Source organism: Patagioenas fasciata, chromosome 1 (genome assembly GCF_037038585.1).
Source record: "Patagioenas fasciata isolate bPatFas1 chromosome 1, bPatFas1.hap1, whole genome shotgun sequence".
Taxonomy (NCBI): Eukaryota; Metazoa; Chordata; class Aves; order Columbiformes; family Columbidae; genus Patagioenas; species Patagioenas fasciata.
In genome coordinates, this window is record NC_092520.1 from 200061222 (window position 1) to 200085960 (window position 24739).

At 36.4% G+C, this 24739-nt stretch overlaps 2 protein-coding genes across 5 annotated transcripts in view; one reads left to right on the forward strand and one right to left on the reverse strand.

Moving 5' to 3' along the window:
- The window catches only part of COG5 (component of oligomeric golgi complex 5), a 186828-nt gene that overhangs the window by 14266 nt on the left and 147823 nt on the right, over positions 1-24739 (forward strand). The gene's annotated exons all lie outside the window — the stretch shown is intronic.
- GPR22 (G protein-coupled receptor 22) lies at positions 16270-23560 on the reverse strand. 3 transcript variants are annotated; one of them, XM_071803428.1, is made up of 3 exons: positions 23168-23560; positions 21900-22160; positions 16270-19202 (listed from the first exon to the last, which is right to left on the reverse strand). In XM_071803428.1, exon 3 carries the CDS (start codon positions 19175-19177, stop codon positions 17876-17878), a length of 1302 nt encoding a protein of 433 aa, XP_071659529.1. In that variant the 5' UTR covers positions 19178-19202; positions 21900-22160; positions 23168-23560; the 3' UTR covers positions 16270-17875. The 3 variants fall into 3 exon arrangements, with proteins under 3 accessions (XP_071659529.1, XP_071659528.1, XP_065702855.1); XM_071803427.1 differs by having other exon boundaries at positions 21322-22160; XM_065846783.2 differs by having other exon boundaries at positions 21087-22160.

Below are 24739 nucleotides of genomic sequence, written 5' to 3' on the forward strand. Positions count from 1 at the left end.
AAAGACAAAATATTGTTGGTTACAGAAGTCTAGCTAAAATGGAGAAAGCCCCATGTATGTATTGTGTTCTTTATAAAGAGGGAGCAAAGCCTACACAGTTTTTTAGCTTACAGTTATTTAGGCTTAATGTGACAATAGAAGCCTTAAGGGAAATTCAAAGAAATAAAGCTCAGTTTTGATGATCCTTGTAGAGAATTGTAGCTTGGATGGAGCAAACTGCAATTAGTTAGGATCTGCATGACACTGGGTAAATATAATTTGAAAGAAGTTATTTGGCTGTGCCTAGATGGCCTCTTTGTAGCTGGGGTAATGTAAGTGGTGGTAGCACTGTCTTCTAAAGTGCGTTCCAGAACGAGGGACATCTGCACAAAGGTGACAGCGGTCTTGGGCCTGAAAAATTCTCTTGTGGAGGCTAGAAAAAATTGGATGTAGGACCTTTCTAGGGTAAACAAGATGGATCATGATGTAATTTAAACAAGAAAAAGCCTGGGTATAGCTGATATCTTTGTTAGAGTCAAAATTGGAGGAAATGAGAGGAGGGAAATGACCTCATCTGCCTGTGTCTATGGGGATTGCGTTGGTGGGACCTTGTCTCATCCAGTGCTGAGGCTTCTCTGTTGCAGTGTGCTTTCCTAGTATTCCTACTGTATGTAATATGTGGGGGACTACGGTGGGTCCGTGGATTCCCTGACGGAGGGCATGGGAACAGAAATTAGCCTTGAAGATATGAAGGCCTACCCATGAGAAAGATGGGAGTAAAGGAGTATCCGGAGATATTAAGGATGTACCCGTGAGAGAGAAGGGAGTAGAAGAGTAACACTGATGATAGCAAAATTAGCCAATGAGATGTTACTGCTGTAACTTGTAACCAATAGTGAAGAGACACATGAATTGGTAAAACTGTATAAAAATGCACTTGTGGCAATAAATGGCATCTACTACTTTCATCCTGGAAGAACTTGGTCCATGTCGTTTGTCCATCTCAACCACGACAGTAATACCCTGGAGTTTCCACCGAAAGGGAACATTGTTGTAAAGACTGGACTTATCTATAGTATTGCAGCTCATCACCCAGTTTGTGTCATACAATAATACAAAATAATGCTTTATAGAGGGAGAGAATTAAATTGCTGTGTGAAAATTCACTGTTTCTTTTTACATTTTGTTCTTGTAGTTCTGTGTTGTAGTAATGTCACTTGGTCTGTGGTTTCCCTGTCTTTGAAAATGCTTATGACATTAAATAGAGCAAGATCTGTCCAAATATATATCTAAGAAGTCTATTTTTTTCTTCTTTTTCTCTGTTCCTGTTAAAACAGGGACCTATTCTGTGGAAAGCAGAGCATGTTCCTTTGTGTGCATGTCTATATGTGTATGTCTATAAATATTTATAAATACAAATATAAACAATATGTATATTCATCCGATTGTATCTCAGCTGCCTTTTAGAGTAATCTCATTGTTCTTAGTGGTCATCTTTGGGGACTCCTAAGGGAAGAGAGGAGATTCCAGGAGACCAGAGAGCTTGCTTTATTGAAAACAGAAGTCATTGGCTCCTATTTTATTTAAACAACTCAAACTAACTTGACTTCATTAAGCAAAGAAACTCTAGAACAAATAAAAAATTTGTAAGAGTCTAGAATATAAAAGTGCTATTAAATAATAGACCACATAGATTTATCAAGACTGAATCCTGTTTAACCAGCCATGTTTTCTTGGCAGCATAACATGTCTTAGGACTAGAGAGATCAATGACTGCCTTGTAGTTTGATTTAAATAGGGCCCTTGACACTATGTCACACTAGCAGGATCAGCAAATAATCCTGATGAAAATGTTGTGCAATGAATGCAGAAGTTTTGAGAAAGCTGTACCCCCAAATTTATCATCAGTTGTTCACTGTTGCCCTGCAATATATCAAGTGGAGTTTCGTTAAAATGTGTGCTGCAATTGGCTAATGTTTTCATTAATGATTTGAGTGATGTAATATGGTATATCCTTATTAAATTTACAAGTAATAATCAAGCAGAGAAGAATGGAAAGTATGTTGGGAAACAGGATTAGAATGAAGAATATTCTGAGCAAATTGGAGGTACATCTTAGCTGAACTGGTTTCATTTGTCTTTCAGACAAGTGGAAAGTCCCAGCAATAAATAATCATAGTTACCAGCAGGAAGAGGAGAAATGACTGTATGGATAACAGTTCTGCAGAGAGGCTTGAGAGTTCCTCACAAATTGAGTGCAAGCCACTTGTTCATTTGTGTTGTAGCAGCATGATATTGTTGGCAATGAAATTTGTACTGATCTTTATAAGGGTGTTGTGGGCAAGGCACTTGAAACAAACCTTTTATTCGTGCTGGAGTATCAAGTCCCTTCAGAGGCACTTCATTCAAGGCAGAGGTAGGTTAATTGGAGAAAGTCCTAATTACAGCAGTAATGGTGGCGGGTTGAATGGAGGAATTTAAAGTGTCTGGCTCTTTGATTTGGAGAAGAGGGATCTGAGAGGCAGAGTAACATTCTTTAGCTAAGTAAAAGTTTTTCAAATGACGACTAAATGGCTCCATATCCACTGAAGGAAAAAAAATTATCTAAAATGTTGGGAGAGTTTTCTGCCAGTAATGGTAGTTTCAGAGGAGCTGTGAAGTCAGTATTTGAAGCTTTTTTAAAAGCAGTTTAGACAAAACATGTATCGGGAGTAGTTCAGATACAGGTGGTTTTGCCTTGAAGCAGGAGGGCTGAGTAAGCTGACCTGGTGCCAGTCCTTTGTTTCTCTCTGAGATGCTTCCACCTGCAACTCTGTAAATAGAAAATGTGTTATAGAGCAGTTTTGGTGTGTGGTGGTGGTGGGTTTTTTTGTTTGTTTGTTTGAGTGTGGTTTTTTTTTTTTTTGGTGTGATATGGTGTGGTTTGTTTTTTTTTCTTAATTGGTCTGCTTGATATAAAATTTTCTTCCCACAAATTGGTTTGTTGGGCGCTGTGCCCAGATACCTCTTGGAGTATTAGGATAATGTGACTGGAAAATTTCTGCCATCACTTTAGCTCGGCCTGTTCTTATCACTCCTTTAGATGAAATAGATAAATCTCCTCAAAGACCTTCAGCTCACCCCTCTGACACAATTACTTCTCTTCTGGTTGTGACTGACATTCAAGTTAACTTCACACAGTTCATCATGTTACTGGAGTGCTGCATAAATTGACCCTCAAAAACTATTATGTCAATATTCTGCAGGAGAATGCAGTGAGCAGGAAAAGGAAGGTGGTGCTGACTATTGTGAATGTAGATGTCATGTATCTAATTTCTTTTCCTTTGCCAGGAAGGAAGGGAAGCTCTCTGTTTCTCAGTGACCCAACTGTTTTTAAGAAATATATTAAAATATATTAATTTACTCCTGTAAGTTTTTAATATTTGTGGAACAATGATGAATATTGTTTTTTGTTTATCAATATAGTAATCATTGCCAGTTAGTGTTCAGGAAACAACAGTTCTGATTTGTTGAAAACTGAAATGATTAAATTTAGTAGTAAGCGTTCATATGTATTTGTTTTATGGCAGCTGCCACAGGTACTATGGTAGTTATCTATCCCTGCTGCCGCCTTCTTCTATCATATTCAGTGATGAAATTAATGCTTTTTTTTTTTTTTTCCTCTATTCCGAGGAAAAATTGAGAGTGTACGATTGCCAAGCCAGATCTGGTGTTGACTGCAATTAAAGTGAGGAAGGACTTGGTTACTGTCATGTCAGTGAGGTCTTTCACTGTTAGTACACAGTGCAGACAGATTTGTTGATGTTAATATTGCCGTGTGGAGTTTCTCATAAGAATCAACACACTTGAATCTGGATGGAAAAGTTGCTTTCATGGTGCTTTTGCTTAAGGAATTGGATGCATTACAGTTTACTACTTTGTGCAAGACCTGGTGTCCTCCAAAATCATAGAGCATATGTCTGTGGGGTAAGTGAACTGATTTGATTAAAAGAAATTACACGGCCATGCTAGCATGATGCTTTGCCTGGGGTAATTAGTCCTGCTGAGAATGACTGAATTGTATTACTGGCTCAGAGCCGTCTGCATTGTTTTTGAATGTCACTGCTTCAGGTCGTACAATCTGCATCCACACTAAGTGCAAATACCTTGCTAAAACATTTTTCTTCTGTCCCTGGTGGTGTTACCAGTAACACTGCCAGACCCGCACTGAAATTATTTGGGCTGAAATACCCTGTGCCTTTCTGTAGCTGAGTGTCATCTCCATGTTCTTCAGTTTCATGTTGTTCGTTTCAGTTGAGTGTTCGTGTGCATGTGTTGGTTTTTTTTTCCCTGCTGAGGCTCTGTTACCATAAGATGGAAGATTTTGCAAAAAGTTGCTTTGTGAAGTTTTATTTGTAGTATCCCAGGCCAAAAAAACCTCTCTGGTGGGAAGGTGCAAGCAGACAGACAAATAATTTAAAAGCCTTGATATTTGTAAATTTAAAACAGAGAGTCTTGAACTGTTTGGAAGCTGGGAACTCATTTTTGAATAAAAGCTTAATTTTTCCGAAATAAAACTGCTGAAAAATGTTTAATGCCTCAATTTACTGTGTTTATAAAGATCCTGGTTTTATTAGCTGGTCTGTCTTTTCAAGGAAAGGAGTGCGGTGCAAGCTATGGATAGTTAGCGCTAACACGAATTCCTCTTGGTTAGTAAGAAGATCTAGTTGTTTTCTTAGTATTGCTCCTGGCTTCATGTTTCCAAAGTCACTACTTGATTTATTGTGAATTAATGTGAAAGGAAGAGTCTTCTGCTGAGTTGCGTTATTTCACGAATTATGATGTATTTTGTGTAATGAGTGTAGAAACTGGTCCTTATGCTCTTGTGTAGTCGCTGTATGACCTGCTTATTTCTTTCTCTGTTTCAGTTATGCAAACAACAATCTTGTTCTGGGCCATGTTATTTTATGCCACCTTGACCATTTATGCAGTGTTAAGAAGCTTCTGTGGATATTAATTTATTTCTTGTTAGCTTTTGAAATAAAGAAAGAAAAATCTTGATAGTATGTAACAAGTTCATTAATTTGAACTACTCACTATAAGATACTGAATTAATGTGCATGTAACAAAATGACTTGTAAAACGTAATGCAATTTATCATTAGTAAGAGGCTAATAGCATAAGACCTCTTGATCCTCTATTGAACAAGGCAGACAGAACATACAGATTTTACCATCAAATTGCATTTTGCTGTGATTAGGATTCCTAGCTTGGAAACCTTATATTAGACCAAGCATTTTATGTAAATAGTTGGTATGTTTTACTTAATCTCTGTCATGCATTCTTTTTCTAACCATTTTCAATAGAAGACACTAAATAATTACAGGCACATGAGAGAAAAAGACTAAATTTGGTTGGATACAAGAGAAAAAAATCCTGTTGGAATTTTGTTTTTCAACATAACCTTTAAATTATTAGGACTTGAAATTACATTTCCTCAGGTTTTTAAAAGTCTGGTTTCTGTTAATGTAACTTCATTGTAGTTTCATTGCTGTGTCACTGTTTCCAAAGTTCTAACTGTTCTGATCTCTTGAAATTTAATTTTCTTTATGCATACAGATCTATAAAGTAAATCCACGTATACTTGTAACAGTGGATTCCCTCTATGCCTGGTTTCCTTTGAGTGACTATAAACATGTTTCAGATTATGAAACTATTTTTTCATGTTGGCATTAAGCTGGTTTCTGGTTTTGATGAGCCTAATCTTTTAGCTGTAACTACTCAAAGTATTTGATTTTGCTGTATGATTGAGCATTTGATGTAGACCTTGCCAGAGGTCTCTATATTGCGTATTTAAAAATGGATTTAGTACTCTGTTTTCTATCTTGAGGTGTTAACCTGTTCCTGAGAGATATGTTATTGATGTCCCATTAGCAAGGCTGTGTCAGAAGTTACAGTGTGTTCAAGTTGCCTTTGCTGTAGCACATGGAGTATTTCTAACAGTTTTTATCCAGATTCCAGGCTCATCAAAGACTATTTTCTGTCCTTTGCTCTTTCTTGCTCCCAGTTACAGGTGTCCACACCTTTTGTTCCTTACATTTCTGGAAAGTGTTGCTCTTTCAGCCTCTGTCATCTGTTACTCTGAACCTGATTGCTACTATTTCATTATTAATATCAGTTATTATTGTTGTTATTGTCATGATCTAAGGTATGGAAGATTTGGTTTTAGGCCAATATTACAATAAGCTAGGCTTCAGCAGGTACAGAGCAAAATCTGGGGCATGACAGCTCTTGATTTATTTGCTTTTAACAGTTCAGAGGACTCCAGTAGGCAAGAAATGATAGTGCCCAAGAACTGAGAAAGGGGAGGGGGTGTGGGGTAGACTACCAAAACATGTTTTCTGCTAGGAGAGGAATTTTTGTCAGGACAGCAGAGCAGCTGTGCCAGTCATGCAGCTGATAAGTTACTACGCATTTGAACTCTCCTGTGTACTGTCCTGTGCACGAGGCACAAGTAGTGTTTGCCCCGGTAACACGTTCAGTTCTGTGTTAAGCTCATACTTCTTATTTCTTAGAAACACTGAAACTACAGTATTTCCCGTCTGCTTTGATAATGTGTCAGGTGGTCTGGGGCTTTGAGAGTCAGGGGTTTGTAGTCCCACCTGGGCTGGGTAAGGCTGAAACAGAGGGGCCTGGGAATTTTGGAAGAGGAACTGGTTAGAAATGAAGAGCAGAAAGAGTGGTAGAATAGCACAGTTGTGGAAGAAGGTCTTGGTAATTACTCTGTCCTATCTTTTTTCATTTATGAGCTTAAATGTAAAGGCCATGTCTCATAAGGTAGGTTTTTTCCAGATTTTGTTTCTTTGTTTTGCAATTATTGAATTTAAATTTGTGATTCTGAGATCTGAAAACTATACTTCCATTCTGTTTCTCTAATAACAAAATTCCCCTTCTGTTTTCTTCTCAAAGTATCTCTGTAGAGCAGAGGGGAATGATACCAAACCTCTTTCTGTCTTCTTGTTAAGGAATACTTGCTCTCCACCAGAAGGATGTATCCCAGCTAGTAAGGGTGTTTGGACTTTGTTTTTGCTTTACCCTTAATCATTTTAAGCATTTGAACAGTAAGTGTTTTTGTGGTTGTTGGCTAGGGTGTATCATGGGAGGGGAGATACTAAAGGATTTGGAACAACCAGTAACATACATAGTCTTGTGGTTGTGAATGCTTATGTTTAGCCAAATACAGGAAAAGTACAACGTCAGAGGTGTTTTGTTTTGTTTTTTTTTGTTTTGTTTTTCCAATTTTTAATTACATTGAAACAGTCATAATTGTGTAACTAGTACAGATCTTAGGGCATCTTTGAGTTTGGAGACTAAGTATTACGTTACTGGGTAGTCATACTTTTAAAAATAAAACTACATAATTAAAATTAGAAATGAAAGCTGTGGGTTTTTGCTTGCAGGTGACATACAAAAGTTATCAAGACCCAAAGATATCGGCAAGCTCTGTCTGCGTTTGAATCCAGTAACTTTCTGTGCACTGACTTTAAACGTTGTATTAGTTAAAAAAAAAAATGTACTCACCAAAGATGCAAAAAGAGTTTAAGATAATTACTTGGCTGAGAGAGAAGAGAGACAGGTTAGCTGTGAATCTCTGAAAGATCATCTTTTTGCATTTTGTAAATTATCAATACACTGTAGAGTAAGAATAGCTGACCAGAGTTTGAAAATAATTTGTAGTGTATTTTACATGTTGTATAAACAAAGAAAAAAGTATCTGCACACTGGTGTCTGTATGTTCATGGAGATAAAGACAAGTTGGATTACATGATTTAAAATAAGTGAATGCAGGAATATCAGCAAAGCAGGGAGATGTCACCTCTAAATGGAGTGCTGGCGCATTCTCACTGTGTTTCGGTAGGTATAAAAGTTCAAGAAAACAGTTGAGAGATAGGACTCAGTACCTATTATAAACAATTCAGTGATACTAACAACTGATATGGAAAAATTCAGTTCTGTAGCATTTGACACCATTTACAGCTAGAATGATACATATGAAAGAGCACAGCTCTGGTTGTGTGTTCTGCTCTGTGTGGAGGTTCTGCAAGAAATGACAATTTGATGTTTTGGGCATGTCTGCATATGCACTGACTGAGACTCTGGTAGGAACTGACATTTATGACTTTCTCTGTTTTCTTCATTGCCTGAGCGTTTACACACTTGGAAATTCAATAGTAAGCTGCAGGCTGGTGCTCCCAGAGCCAGAGTCCTGATCTCAGAGGTGATCAGACTCACTGGATTGAGGTCGGTAGATAATCACTTCCCCATGGGAAGATGTGGAGAGATGTCACAGCTGTTTTTTCTAGGGAAGCTGGCTGCAGTACCTGGGAGGACGTGTACTTGTGTGCTTCCTTTTGTTTTCCTATGGCCAATGGTGAAATCAGTTGATTAGTGGTCAAGGAAATAACTTAGAGAAAGCAGTTAATAATATCAGTCTTTTTCTTTCTGCTGGGACTGAAACATTTATTAGTGCATAACCTGGTGGGTGTGCTGAAGAAGAACATGGTTAGTTCAGAAAAAATACTTCAGTGTTGTGTAAGTGTCTGATAAAACAGAGTTGGTTTTTTTTCCTTCTCTTTTGAGCAATTGGATTCAGAAATGGTCAGAGAGAAGAGAGAGAATAGAAATGGCTGAAATGGACAGGTAACTTGTGACCACCAAGGAAGACAAACGAGCATTTGATTAGAATGCTTACTAGAAGATCAAGTAATGGTGATAGCAAATCCTGTCTGGAAAATTTATTTGGGGGTAACGGAATGAGAGGTTACAGTAGAAATATCTGTAAATATGCATAGATCAAAGAGACAGCTAACAAAATCCCAAAGAAGTTACTTTCTCAACCCACTGAATTAAACCAGAAAAATGGAAGCATTGCTGTCTGAGGATATTTCTGAGATGCGTGGAAGGATGGTGTTGGGAGCCTAGGCTATTTGTCCTCTATGGGCAGTAGTAAAAAAAAATCACGAATTTCTAACACAGGAATTATCAACAGGGAGAAGCATTATTCGGGATTCTCTTACAATAAGTAAATTTACTGGATTTGGAAGCCAGTTGTTACCAGAGCGGCAAGTTGTGATGCAACTGAGGATAGACCCAGTTCTTAATACTTCATTTTTGAAAGAGTAATTTGGACAAACTTGAAAGTTGACAACTCACTGAGAAGGCTACATTAGACTGTGGAATACTGGCTTTTTGGCAGTCAAGAAAGAGGGTAGTCCTGGCTAAGGCCTGTTTTGGTGTAACGACAACGCAAAGGCAACTACTATAATTGAAAAACAATGTGTAGACACTACTGAATGAATTACAAGTGTATCGATATGATAAATTTAAAATATTGCAGAAAAATCCGTGGCTGGCAAGAACCAGAAGGACACCTATCATAATCTTATTAATATGCAGGTTTCCAGATTGTTAATAATGATTTAGAATAGGAGGATTTTTCAATAAATGCTCTTGCTTTATTTTTGGAGGTGAGGTAGTTTGTTTTTCCATGAAGTAAGGACACCTTGTAATCCAGCAATAAATAAAGAGGATGTTACACACGTGTACTAACTTCCCAGAGTCATTTGTTTGTAACTCCTTACTGAATGGAGAGGGGGAAAGTCCAACTTGTGGTGCTCCGATGTTCAGAAAGAGCAACAGGGTATTTCTGTGGAAGTCAAAGTCAGACACAAAGCTGCTATAGAAAAGTGGTAGAGAAGTTGAATTCATTTGAAAGATGAATTCAGGGCTGTAAAACTGAATTAATGATAGTCAATTACATTTTTATGGAAAATATGCATTGTCAAACGAATTTGTGTGTTTTGATTACTTAGTTGATCAAAGAAATTGTGTAGATGCATTATAGATTTATGTTCATAATCTACAATTTAGATGACTTAAATCTCCTTTAAGATATTGTTCTCCTAAGTAAGTATTTAAATAAGCCGTCTTCTCCTCACCTCACAGTTACTCTGCGTTCTTGGTAGATAATTTTGTTGCCAGAGGAGCTGGAAGAGAGGAAGAGGGGTAAATAAAGTGGTGGTAGTTTTCAATGGGCGTACGTCTCAGGTTAAGGCAGACTGCTGGAGAAGAAGCAGCTGTGAATGGGCAGAGCACCTTCCAAGTTCAACACGTGCACATAACATGCTTTTTAAATTTAAAAAAAAGGAGAAAAAAGTATGATCTCTGTTTTTACAAATATGAAAATATGGTAGTAAACCTCTGTCAAGTGTTGGAACTGGACTGCATCCATGCTGGGATTGCTTTACCAAGGTTGTTTCTGTTTTAGCATTCGTACAGCTGTGTCAGGCAAATCGGTACTTCTGCATTTGGTATAGGGAATTGTGCTGTACAGATAAAAATGTAGTTTTGTGGTTACCTGTGAATAAATACAATTATACATGTCACAGTAGGAGATTAAATGGGCTCTTTTTCTTGAAGATTAAAACTATAGAGATGCATTCATGGGGAGAAAATAAAGGGTCGCAGAAGGGCTCTTTGATTAGCAGAAAAAAAAAATGACAAGAGCTAAGGACTGGAAAGTGATGCCTGGCAAATTCAGAAGTACAAAATAATTGAAAAATGAGATTGTGTGCACAATTTTGTTGTAATTCCTCAAGTAAATACTGGTTGTTCAAATAATAAATGTAATAACCGATTTTACCCTGTTCATTTCTAATTAAAGTGTGAGCCAGTTCAGGTTAAAAAAATCTAACCAAATAGCTACGAAAAGAAGACTGAAGTCTAATCCCTGTTCAAGTCCTGGATGGGAGCCAGTATTCCTGTAACTGTCAATTCTGCCTCGCCTTAAAGATCAGTGGAGGTTTTACTGTATGTAATACAAAGTAATGAGTAGTGAGAGTAAGATTTAATTCTTGAACATAGGAAACAACTTTAAAAATAGACTGTTTTCACAGGAGTAGTTTTTCCTCTGTTTATGGACTCAGTTATGGCTTGAAAAGTCACGTAGTCCAGTTTTTTTGTTTACTATTCAGGTCCGACCTTCCATTGCTCGCAGGCACCAAATCTGATTACTGGCTTTGTTGTCTTAAAGGTAGGACCCTCTTCAGCTGAAGAACAGTGTGGTCTCATATGTCTTTTCATGTAATTTCAGGGAAAGATGTGAAAGCCTATCCTCATTAAAAGAAGGAACATCCTATTATTTTGAGAACATTCTGTTTCTGTGGCAGATTGTCTACAGTTCCAAAGATTTCTACCCCACCCTCCCCCCACCCACACCCAATTTTTAGCTGAACTAACTTGGAAACTAAAGATGTAGGAGAAACTTGAGATTTTTGACTGAAACAAAATTGGGGCATCACAAAGTCTCAGTGACTGATTTAAAAGTTGCCCACTTTTATTCCAGTCTATTTAAACTGCTTCTGGAATTGTCATTGTAAGCTGTACAACCGAGGAAAGGTTTGTCAGAAGCTTCTGAATACATTTATTTTTTAAAGATGTCTTCAACTTGTTTTCCTGTGCACTTTTTTGGTGCTTTATCCATGTTTAATGCGACTACAGATGACCTGTATAGCTCCATTTTATATTTATGGGCATATATCCTCATATGGTCAAAATTATTAAACCTAAAGGTTTATTCTAGATTAAACACAGAAAATGAAGTGATTCACTCTATTTGGAAATTTCTTATGATTTGGTGTTTGCTTGGTATCCTTTCAGAAGATGAATTTATAATTTGAGTAACACTTACTTTAGTTGCATGCAAATATACTTCTAGAAAGTGCTGTATCTGAAAAAAAAATTTTTATGAAACTTTACTTACTAACATCAGTGTAGAAGCTGCTGCTGTTGTTATTGAGCCACAGAACTGGGTTAAAAACCTTCCCTTTGCCCACAAATTCATTTCAGGAATTTAGTTTTCTTCTCATTCATTGATAGATCTCACCAGCCATTAGAGCTGTTAGCAGGAGTAACGGACCTTCTTCGTTATTGTTAAAGTGTTGTACAACAGCAGTGCTCCCATTCGCCTCTTGTTTTGTGATGATACATACATTGCAAATAGTGTTCCTTTCCCATTTTCTTTTTCCTCATGCATGTTTTCAGTGCAGTGGCAGAAGCAACCTGGTGCACAAAGTATCACTGATATTTGTAATAACAGACCAATGTGGGAAGCTTGTCCTTTTTTTCTGCTTCTCCCTTCTTCCTTCTCTGTTTATATGTGACAGGGGTTTATGAAAAATATCTTGAAATGAGATTTGGAAGAAAACCACGGTACAGAGTAGCAATAGGTTGTCATCAGTTATTGTTCTTCCTCCTCCCACTGATTGAGTTTAAACTGAGTTTAATTTGAAGTAAAATCTCACAACAGATTGTGAGAGATCCTAGTACAGTTGAAAAGTAAAGCTGTGCTAATATTGCTCTGTTAATAACAGTCTGACATAGCCAGAGTGACAGATTTTACAGCAATAATGTTGTTTCAGCAGTGACATTGATTTGTTTATCAGATATGGTATCAAGTTAAACTGTTGCAAGATAGGATAGGAAGTTAGAGATCACAGCAGGGTAACAGAAACCAAAAGCCTATTTCCAGAAACCCAGCCTGGAAAGGAAACAAGGACACGCTGTTTGCCAACAGCTCGGTGCCGTCTGCCTGCTTGCCTCAGAAATCGGAACGAGCATGTAGAAATGCGCATATTCAAAGCATATAATTAATTCAAGCTATAGAAAATAAATGAGGTTTTAGTAATTTCAGGTTACGTACCTACCACAAAACTTTCAGTGTAAATCTTCTGTTTTTTCGTTTTAACCAAATTTCATTTCATAGGGTGAGAATTTCTTTGCTAAACAGAAAAACAGCTGATACAGAAATCTATAAAATAAAGACACAGGAAGATATTTCTTCTATCCTGACTCAATTTATAGTAATCACTGAAGTTTAATTTTAGCAAATAACATAAAGATGTCTAATGATATTTCTCCTTCAATTTAATGCTCTACAAAAATAATTAAATTGAGATAAAGAAGCAGTAATAGAAAACATACTGTGGTAGTGAAACACTCAGAGCATCAAGACAAACTGAAGATATCTGACCAATACTAATTTCAGAGAAAATTCAATGTAACTTTTTAAAATTTATCACTGGGCACAGACATCTAACAACATTTTCTTTTCAGGTCTGTGTTTGGAACGCATGTACTCTATATGTACTTTGTACTTGGTAAAATGTATAGTTTGTCTCTAGAAAAAGGGATAGGATTAGATGGATTAGATAGAATAAAGCACTCGCTTGGTTTTTCTGTTATCCTGTGTATGATGTGTTAAATCAAAAGCCTTTTCTGGAGTTGCTGTTCATGCTGTTTTCCCCTCTCCTCCCAGCAATTTTGACAAAACCACATCTCACACTTGGTGATTCAAAGATAAGTTCTTCTTGTACTTTTGTTTATTAGGATTCTTTCCCTGGCGGGTATGTGTTGCCCTTCACCTTTCTGTGGTCCCGGTAGCCATACCTGGCTTACAGCGGCTCCTTCCACCTTCACCTCTTTTCCTCTTGACCTCTGCTCTCCACCTACCTCACATCCTTCTTCCCTGACACTCTATGGGTATAAGTCCATTTTGATTTTCCTTTTTTCCTTTTTTTTTTTTCTCCAGAATGCCCCCAGTAAAACAAATCCCAAACCCTGTGTTTAACTTTACTTTTTGAATTGCTCAAGTGTTCTATGAAGTAGGAAAAGGAGAAAGTAATTACAGAGACTGATTCTTCTCTCCACTTGGTGTAAAACAAATAAATTCTGTGATATTACAGCAGAATGTGTGAAGCGGAATTTGGCTGTCGTAAAGCTGAAAGGTTTTATGACAGAAGCTGATTATCCTTAGTGATATGTTGGAGGTATTTTGTTTGAACAATGGGAGAAGGAAGGTTAAGTTAGTTTATTCTATATTTTTTTAATATTACATCAAAACTTCGCTAAAGAATGCTGTATTATATCCTTTTAAGGGAGTTTTATGGCAATTGGTAACTAAACAGCTTTTTTTTTCAGAGAGAACAAACATGGCTAACATATTCAGCTATCAAAGAAATCTGATGACTAGCACGTCGTGTTTTGAAAAAGGACTATTATGTGCATTGCAATATGATACACATAGCGGTTAAGAGAGCAAAAAAATTCTTGTGCCCAGGTAAACTCTGTATCTTCTTGAATGTATTATTTCATTTAAAGAGAAAAAGACGGTGGTGGGGAAGAGAAGGCATTCAAGTCTATGTGTGGTGAGGCATAGTGCCTGTCTGTCCAGTTCAGAGATATTCTTATCAAAAGCCCCTCCATATAAATATAAAATATATGCTAATGGATATAAGTATGAAATAGATGTTAATGTTGAACTCTACTTTTGGTGTGTATGGATGTATACTAATTATGTATTATGTACATGTGTGTATTTATGTAGCAATGAAGGCAGAGAGGTGTATTGATCTGATATGTACCTGGATACAGCATTTTAAATCTAATACACTGAGAAATCATTGAAGTGATTCCTATTCCCTGACACTAATGAAGCAGACAGAACTTCTGACTGTGTAGCAGCGCCTTGTACTCCGTTGTTGCCAATTTGGAACAAGATATTTGTGATGTAGTCACATTTCTGTTTCACTGGTTTGTGATGTACTAGTGTGTTAAGATGCTTTTCTTAAATATTCTAATAGATACTGGCACTATACTGAACTTTTTGTATTATTTAGTGTGGGCTAACCACATTTTACAATGTAAAATAGAGTGAAGTTAAAAGGTAACACATTCAGATACCAGCTGATACTTTAAGGAGAGAAAACACGTGGAAACTGGTGCTGGTTGCTTGTGTGTCTGAAACGTATTTGCTGGAATTGATATTTTGTGAGTCCTGTACAATTCTGCTTGCCTTAGGCTGAGTGGTGTGAAATGTAATTGAACTAATGACTCACTGTGCTGAGATCATTTTTAAGAATGTAGTGGGCTTCTTATTGTACAATACTGTGGCATATATTTGCCCTTTTTCCTCCAGTGATGATGCCTATTTTTGCATTCTGTTTTAGTCTGTCTGTCAAGCACCCACGGCACACCTTCATATCCCTCCTAGAATCCTCTTCTCTATCTGTAGGATATACAGTCTTTCTGCACTAGTTAGTCTTTGTTTTGTCTTGTTTGTGTTAAATCTGTGTTGTCTTTGTGGTACACATCATGTATGATTCTGTTTTGTAATATATATATGATTGCACATATTCTTACTCCCTACTCTATGTGGAATATTCTTCTGCAGACCTCAAGTGTACTCCAACATGGTGTATATCCTCTCTTTTTTTCCCCTTCATTTGATGAAAGATGAGTATTAAATGTGAAAATGAACTTGCTTAGATTCTTTAAGGCAATCAATGTCTGTGATCAACATACCCTTTAAAACCTGACTTAATCTCTCTGACTGATTCCTAAGCTGTATTTTCTCTTTGTTGTGAAGTAGTGCTTCATTGAATCTAATGAATAATCTTTTAACACTAAACATGTAGTACTTGAGGACTTATTTCTTTTTGAAAAGTCAAGTCATGTTGTCAGAAACCTCTCAAGTCTGAAAGCTTTCCTTAAATGCTTATTTCAGATAAGGACATGGATAAGCTTATTCATGTGTTGGTCATTATAATTTCTTTTTAAAAAAAATATTTTAAAATAAATGAATAGCATTTATTTAAGAATGCTTTATTGCAAGATAAGAAATCAATTAAATCATATTATGCCATTAAGTCTAGCGATTCCACTTTTTCCTCCTTCTAGTGTTCAGAATACAGAGGTTAGCTGGGCAGAGAAAGGAAAAAGTCTTACAAAAAAGAAAAAATAGTTCTTAGGTTTTTTGGGCACATTTCTTTTCAGAAGAGCTTATTCCTGAAATAATGTTTTTGCAGTGATAAATTCAGAGCATATGGGATTTAGAAAAAGAGCTTCTTGCGTAAAACCATTAAGATTACTTCTCCCTGCAACCTCTCAAATAAGAGGAAGGATTTCAGTTCTTGTAGGAGACAGGGACAGCCTGGATGAAACGAGCACTGTAAGTGGGTTCAGTTGACTGCAGATGTGGTTGGGCTGGCTTATAGAAAAAAGTCAGTGAAATAATGTTTAAATATATGCTACACAGTAATACTAGTTAACAAATCATTATTGGTAAGATAATAAAACTTCTAGGTAGAATTTTGATGATTTTTAGTGGCTAGTCTTTGTGGAATATGGAGCTGTAGTATTACTTTTTGATCTTCTGTTCTGGTAAGCTAATGCATGAGCCTAAGTAAAATAAGGTACATTACAAATACTACTGTTTATTTTTAACCACAAAAACAGGTTTGGAAATACACATATGATTAATAATTTAATGTTGTGATGGAAAATAGTTTTTTGCTCTCTTAAACTCATTTTTTAATATTCAACTTCAGAAAAGTGCTTTAGAAATCCTCATTTTTTATGTAATACTTTAGTCAAAGTAACTCTCATATTCCTTTTTTTTTTTTCCTAATAGCAGCCAATACTTATTGAGAATTAGCCCTTCAGTTATTGTTTTTTGTTTTGTTTCACTCCCCTCTGTCCCATAATTGGTAACTACATCAATTAATGTAGCCACTGTTCATTGAAATTATGAATTTTTAAGCATGGGACTGTGCAAACCACTAAACAAACTTCTGTTCGGATTAATATCTTAGTTCTCGCTTACAGTACTGTGGATGATGATGGCTTCTTAATTCTTCTTGTCAGGTACGAAGTGAAGTAGAAAAAAAGGGTATAGCATGATGATGTAGCGTGGTTGTCCAGGACATAAAGCAATAGGGTAACTCAGTCTTGGTGATCAGCTGGTGACAGAGCAGTCGCATGGCTGGAACTGAACATCATTGCTTAAGAAGTGAAATCAAAGTAATACGAAAGTTATTGAGAGCAAAAAACCAATCTTTTGCTTTAGCTGTGGCACTTGACAGCTCTGTCTGTGTAGGTATATGGTATGAATGAAAAATCTCTGTATAAAAGGCTCCCGTGTCACACTAGAGGTCTGGCTGTTTCTCTGCCCCTTCAGAGTGACGATCTGAGCCTTTGCACTGGAGTGGCTTTATGTGTTGCTTGTCTTTTAGCATTGGGCCAAATAACCTTCTTGTCTCTGTGGTTTTTGCCTTCATTTAGCCTGTCTTTCCCCCTTACCCTCTCAGCATCTCCAGCGTAATTATTCAAATTTATGTATTTTCTGTGTAGAAACTGTGGATCTAAGATTGTATATGCAAGACCTTTTTATTTTAAGTACTGTCAATTTTTGGGCCAATGTGATTTTTTTTTTCCCCATCAAAATTAACTGATTCTGAACCATTACTTGAAGGACATTATGTAAACGGCTTTGTCTACACATGCATGGTAATTGCATGCTGGAGAAATTTGAAATAAGTAGCTATCTAAATATGAGGTCAAAATGTGTCGAAGTTGTAGCTGTATAGCATTCAGAATATCTCCGATCAATACTGTTTATGAATTAAATTTAAAATTACCATATCATGCAAAATGTTGTATTTGTGCTTTAGAAAAGTATTCCCAAGTGGAATTTTTGTTTAAAAATTCTTTTATATCTACAGAGAAACCGAACCATACAAATATTTTTAAAAGTTTGCACTTCTTTAAGGCTATTTATTTTCTAAAAAAGAGGACTTGAATATTTTTGACAAATATACACATGGTGTTACGCTAACAAACGGCCATGCAACGTATATCTTACATAATGAAGAAATTGAATATACAAGACCTACTCTATTTAACATATATATTGAAAATGTACAGTCTCGCCAATAGTTAAAAAAAGTTTTTCTTATTTGGCAGTAGTTTTTTACAATTTGTTCAAATATTCTGCTTGATGAGTTTTGGTGAGTACTGAAATCTAGTCAGTGACAACCTGAGGTACTAAACATTTCTGCCTTACTTCGTGGTCTCCAAAGGTGATCTTTTTGTTTCTTTTAGGCTCTATCCATGAGTTGTGTATTACAGCATTATTTGGCAGAGGATCTGCTTCCACTATTGAAACAACTCGCTTTTTCATCTTACTTTTCAGAACTTTCTGAAACTTTTGCCTCGTGAATGCATAAAGTAGAGGGTGAAATATAGTTGTTCCGTACGCCATTACTAGAAAACATAATCGCAACTTTACCAAAAGGTCACTTGGGCCCAAACATAAGATGGTGGTGTTTAAAACAGAGATGGGTGTCCAGCAGAGAAGGAACGTTGAGATAATCAAGAGGGACATTCTGAAGACTCTCTTTTGCCGTTCTCGCCGCTCCCGGTGCCGTTTCACAGCTCTGCGTAGGGCGATGATGACAGACACTGAAGTCCTTACGCCAAAGACGACGTTTCTTCCTCCGCTACTGTGGGACACGTCCGTAGTCTCATGCTGAGTGGTCAAAGAAATAGTTTTTTTCTTTCTCGCTTTCTTCTTTTGCCCCGTTGTAAATCTGGTGCCAATCCGAATGTTTAGAGCCTGGAGTATTTTGGTGTAGGTAATTAACATTACTATAACTGTGAAGAAAAAGATTGGGATCTGAACGAGAAGGTGATAGTACATTCCTAGCTCGGTGTGGTACTCGTCTGTACTCACACACAGAAGCGTCTTATTTTCCCAAGTGCTTGCGCTTCGAAGACTGAAAAAATTGACTTCAATGAAAGGAATCAGGAAAGAGAAAAGTGAAATGATCCATATTGATGTCATTAATATCACAGCCCTTCCCATGGTCAGGATTCGGTTGGCGGGTTTTACGGAGATGTCGTATCGGTCCAGAGTGATAGCAAAGACGTTGATTGCGGTTGAGACGCTTGCGAAAGAGACGCAAGCCTCGTGGAAGCAGCAGATGAGAGCCGTGTTACTCTCCAGTGAAAGCAGAAGTATAACTATAGTTAGAGGAATACATCCCACACAAATTATTACATCAAGTACATGAAGGTTCATTGTAATTATGTTACTGACAGAATTGATTAAGTTGGATTTCATACAGTAAAGTACCAGCACGGTGAGGTTACTGCCGAGTCCCAAAACGATTTCTAGCATCAAAAATCCAGTGAGAGAAACTTGAAAGCTTAATGGGTATGACAGTGGTTGGTACATGTTCGTGTCAATGTCGTCAATGGCATCTCGGACGGTGATGTTAGATTCAGACTGCATGTTGACGTCCAGAATGGGGGAGAAACACATTCTTTTGTTGCAGCTGTTTTTTCTCCTGAAAGGTGAAATAGAATATGAAACTATTTCATTTCTTTCTTTTTTTTTTTTTTTTTTTTTTTTTTTTTAACAGTTATTGTAGCTAAATGCTGGGGAAGGAGGAGGGAGGAAAAGCATCTATTCTTATTGAACTCTTGATTTACTGTATGTTTAGACCTTTAGTTGGCATGGACTCAAAAGCCTGAGAATCTAGAATAAGGTCTTTCCTTTTTAAAGGAAAGCAGGATTTGTTTAAAAAAAAAAAAAGTGAAAAGCTTCCACTTAGGGAGACAAGGCTTTATTTATAGCGATGTGGTTTTTACAAAGGGCCCATTTGTTGAATAAACTATACTTGTGCATTGCCTTTGTATTGCATTGAGGGTCATTTTTAGAAGAATGTTGTTAAGTATTAACAAATTAGTACTCAAGATCATTTTAAAAAGGCTCTTGAAAGTGATAGGAACATGGAGCACTGTTGCTTATGTATCACTAAAAGAACATTTAAATTATTTATGGCCATTTAGCAGCCTCTTTCTTATGAAGAGTTTGCAGCAGTGTTGTGGGCTGAAACTTGAAGGTCTGGAATTCAGCAGATTTTTACAGAGCTTGAAGACTTATGTTCAGTTTTATCTTGTGTGCATCTCCATGTATGAAACCACTACAACAATTTTATAAAAGTATATATAATTTCAAGTGCAAAACTTATGTGGCTTTGGGGGAATCAAATTTGTTATACTACATTTCCTTTTTCTGATTTGAATATTCAATTTATTCAATAAATCAGTGCCTACATGAAATAGAAGAGTATTTAGTTTTATTCCAGAATAGATTTAAGGGAATAATTTTAGAAAATAATACTTAAAACCAAAATAGTCTCAGGGATTTTTTTTTTTCTTTCCATACACACTGCAATTAAATCCAACAGATTTATATAAATAGCATGTCTGGTTTAGGAATAAGTGAGGTTCAAAAAAGTAGCATTTATTACATCTAGGTGTTTTTTAATTTTTGTGGCTCTTCTGCTTTGTTTTACACATGCCAATAGGTTGTAAATGTAGCATCTGCATGTAATACCTGATGTATGTATTGTTTATTTTGTCAGGCAGCTCTTGAGTTTGTAATGAACTGGATAAATAGAGATTATTCAATTTCTTATTATGATAGTTGATTTTTTTTTTTTTTAAGGTACCTTTAAATTTAGGAAGGGCCGTACTTGGCATGAAAATAAATTCAAATGCGGACCTTTGTTTCATTCTGAATACATTAAAAATAGATAGCACTAAGGTGAACAAAAATGAGCTCTTTTTAAATGGAAGTATGAGTTAAGCACACTTGGGATACAATATGCAAATGTATTTCATCTGCAGTTCTGAAAAGCCTGAATTGCACAATACTATTAATTGCAAATTGTAGGATGAAAATTCTTGGTGTGCTTCAACAGTTATTTCACATGTGCCTCTTAAATACAAAAGATGTAAATTAGAACGTATTAGTCTCAGGTGTGAAATGAAACAAGAAATATTTCAAAAGCTTTGTCTAATTTCTAATTTAGGCAACCTCTATGAGGTTTGTATTAACCCTCAGGAATGCAATTCCCTCTGTGGTTACTGTCCTGGCTGTGACTGGATTTCAAGAAACCGTTCCGAATGCACTACTGGATAAAGGCATTAGCAAAAGCCAGGAGGAAATCAAACACAGATCTGCTAAAACAAATGACAACCTTGTCTCTAACATTATGATAACTGAATTTTTGTGAAAACAGGAAGCTTCAGATGTGCTCAGTCTTATGGACAGGTTAAACATCCCCTCTTTGTCACATTGGGCGGGTTCCAGTTAAATGAACGCAGGTGAGTGAGGGCAGGGAGCCGTTTTACCCGGAGCAGCCGGGGCAGCGCTGACCTACCTGCTCCCTCAGGCTCAGGGTCCCCTCAGAGCATCGCAGCAGCGTGACATGGGCTGAAACGCGGTGTCACTGACAGATATTGACATGCACTGTAACCTGGAAACCAAGCGGTAGCTGGGTTCTTATTTTGTTCCTTGTAGGTTGTTTTGATTTTTCTCTTTTTTTTTTTTTTTTGTTTTGTTCCAGCAGTTCAGCAGCAAAAAATTCTGATTAAACACGGGGACGTCTTAATTACCTGAGATACTTGTTCAGAGCAGTGCATACTCTGCATGTCTGTTCTGAGTTTCGAGCCAGCAATGACAAATAAACCGTCTTTTAAGAGATGTTAATTTCTCTTGCCTGTTGCATTTTGTAGAAGCCTGTTTTTATTTTCCAGGTTTTAAAAAAAATGGATTCTGATCTCTGTGTTCAGAGTGTATGTAGACATCCTTCAGTTTATGGTTGCGTATTTATTTCTGTAATATTCCTGCTCGTTACTTTTGAGTGATGGCTTAGTCAAAGAAGTTGCTATACAGCATAAAATCCAGTTCATGTGCTTTGAGAGTAACCATGAGTTACCTAATTTGGTTTATTTTCATTTAAGGAGAATACATAACAGACCATAAAATGGAGAGAAAAATATCCATTAGTCATTATGACAAATAAGTTATTTAATAAGTAGTATAGAAAAAGCCTGGTTAGACCCTTATTCAGCTTGCTGGTGAAGTATGCATATTCTCCTTTTGGGAATTCATGTTTCATTGTTTCTTCATGCATCAGTAGTTTCCACAATTCTGGTTTTAAATTATAAATCCCTCTTTAAGAAATGCTCACCATTTTAAGAATCAATCATTGCACTCTTCTTCTAATGAAAATCTGAGCAGATGTGTTAGTCTTCCATGTATATTGCTGGAGTGTCGTGCACGTAAATGGTGATACAAGTGTTTTCCATGTTTTGTTTCTAATTCCTTTATGTCTTAAGAATACATTTTAGTGATGCGTCCTGCTGCTTGTAGGTCATACAGCTAGAAAGATACCCGGTCAACTGCATTCTTCGTATTGTCACTTGTAAAACTGAATTAGTTGCTGCATGCCCTTGTGAAGGGGAGGAAAAAAAAGGTTAAAAGTAGGGCTTATAATTTCAAAATAAAATAATGCAAGAATATATTTTCTAATATCACTTATTTAATGAATAAAACATCTCTAAAATTGGATCATATAGATTACATAGAAAATCAGTTAGTGTGTTCACTATTTGCTACTAAAATCACGTCATTCTTCTGGCAGCTTACATGAATTTAGTGTTTTGGGTAGGTTTCCTGTTCTGCAAATAGTGCAGGTTACAAAAACCCTGACTAGAACCAGTAACTGTTGGACGTAGAGTGTCTGTGACCAGAGCTAGAAAATATAGTTTTTTAGCTCCTGTGAGCAGGTAGTTTATACATACAACTCTCTTCTAATGAGAAATTAAACAGAGTCAACGAGCTTTATAGGAAATATGCTTTTGTTTAATTTGCACATTGTTACAATTTCCGTTCTTGAAATCAATGTTTAGCAAATCTGTGTTTTTAATAAATGGCTCGAATGTGCACGGTAAAGAAAGAAATAAGTTTGTTTTTTTTTTTTTAAAACAATCAAACAAAAAAAGGAGGATTTCTTGAGCAGAGATTAGTCGTATTAGCCAGCCTTCATAAAGCAATAAGTATACACCAATTATAGACTGTCTCAGCCTTCAAAGAGTGACTGAATAAATCTGTAACATATTCAGCTGCCAATATTTGGAAATACTGCCAAGGGAGGAAAAACATATTCCCAGTTGCATTTTGTATTTTTCCCCCCGTACTGTATTAGCTGAAACTGTACTGTCGTTATGTTACATGAACAGAACAGGTTCTTAATATTCTACAAGTCTTTCATACAAAATAACATTTTTCTACCACTGTGTTTTTAATGGGGGAAATAGCATTTGAATATTTCCTGGTCTCAAACATAACGAGATACTAGCGCTTAATGTAAATGGCATCTGATCTCTTCCCTTTTTTTTCTCATATTTTTGCTAAATGTTGCTTATTCTGCATACCATAATAAGGAACAGATCTTACCTCCACTAAAGATTTGATAAATTCTCGATGCAGGTGAAGCAGTTCCAGGTTGGAGGGATTCATTTTGTTCACTTGTTAGCAGAGTAGAAGGGAAAGAGGGTAATAAGCATATCTTCAAAAAAGGACCTTAATGAGAATTTGTGCCTGTACTGTGCCATTGTTTCAGCATACTGCTAATGTATACACTGCTTTAGTTCTGCTTTACAGGCTGCTGCAGTCTCCCGCTCTTCCTACGGTAGAATCAATAAGCATCTGAAAATACATAATGAAAGTAATTTAACATACTGAAGGCTTCTTGTCTCCAGAGACACCACTGGGATTCAGGCTTTCTGAAAAAGAAAAGCAGCGCTTCTGAGCGAGAGCCTGCGAGGGGCAGCTTGTGCAGAATGCCAGCCTACCTTGTGGCTGCTCCTCACTGCAGAGAGATGCAGTGCGTTCACTAATTGTGATTGGTCAGCGATGCTGGGCTTAAATTGTGCTTCAGATATGGGAGCGATGCTCCCCCCGCCGCTCCCCGATTTATATAAGGATTCTTTTATAAATTTACAAATGAATTCTGGAATATATTAAGGGGATGGCAGTTTTATTTTTACCTTTTCACTCTTTACTTTGTGTACACTGGAAACCACATGACACTGAAAAAAATGGGATTAAACGTTTATCACTTAAAAAGCTTCCAACAATCTATATTTGAATTTGCCTGCTTTCCATTTGTGCCTTTTTTTTTTTTTATAGTTATTCTAAGAACATCTCTGACATAAAACTGCCTCTTGGAGCCATGCTGAATTTCACCTGATAGATTTATATGCAAGTGAACATTTAACTCTTGACTTAAATAAATTACATTCAGGACAGGTTGGTACCTGCATGCATTTAAGGAAAATTTCTATTAGACTTCATGAAGATTATTCAGACCCTCGAAATGGGCCGATAATTAATCTTAATTCATGAATCAGAAAAGAATGATTTTTAGGATCCATTACCACATACAATGTATGTATAGTAGTGTAGGCTGATAATTTTGTTGAAATGTTAACTTCTAAAAACAAATCTTGTATGTTCCACATGAATTTTGCTAGAAACTTCACAGCATTTTGTAAGGAGATCTTGTATGATCCTCTTGACCTTCACTTCGCAGGGGGCAAGAGGTGTCTTTGTTTTCACTTTATTTCTTTTTGGTAACTTATTTTTCCCATTCTGTTCTATCGGTATAAACAATGCTCACAACCACATCATGAGGAGCAGAAGAAGTGTAACACAATATCTGTTTTAATTAGTACTTATGCTAAAATAAACCTTGGAAATTCAGTATGCAATCCCAAATATTTTTTTTAAATTGTTTTGCTGAAGCAAGTAATTTAAGAATACCTGAGTATAAAATACTCTGCTGGTAGTTTTTAGTCTCAAGTAAGTGTGGGGTTTAGGGCTTTTTTTTTCTTTCCTTAAGTTTAAAGATTTATATTTTTTAAGTTTGATAAAGTACTAAATGTTAAAGCATGGTTCTTAAATAAGCAACTATATTTTGTCAAATTTTTATGAGGTCCTCTGTTTTTAAGTTGTTAATGCAATTAT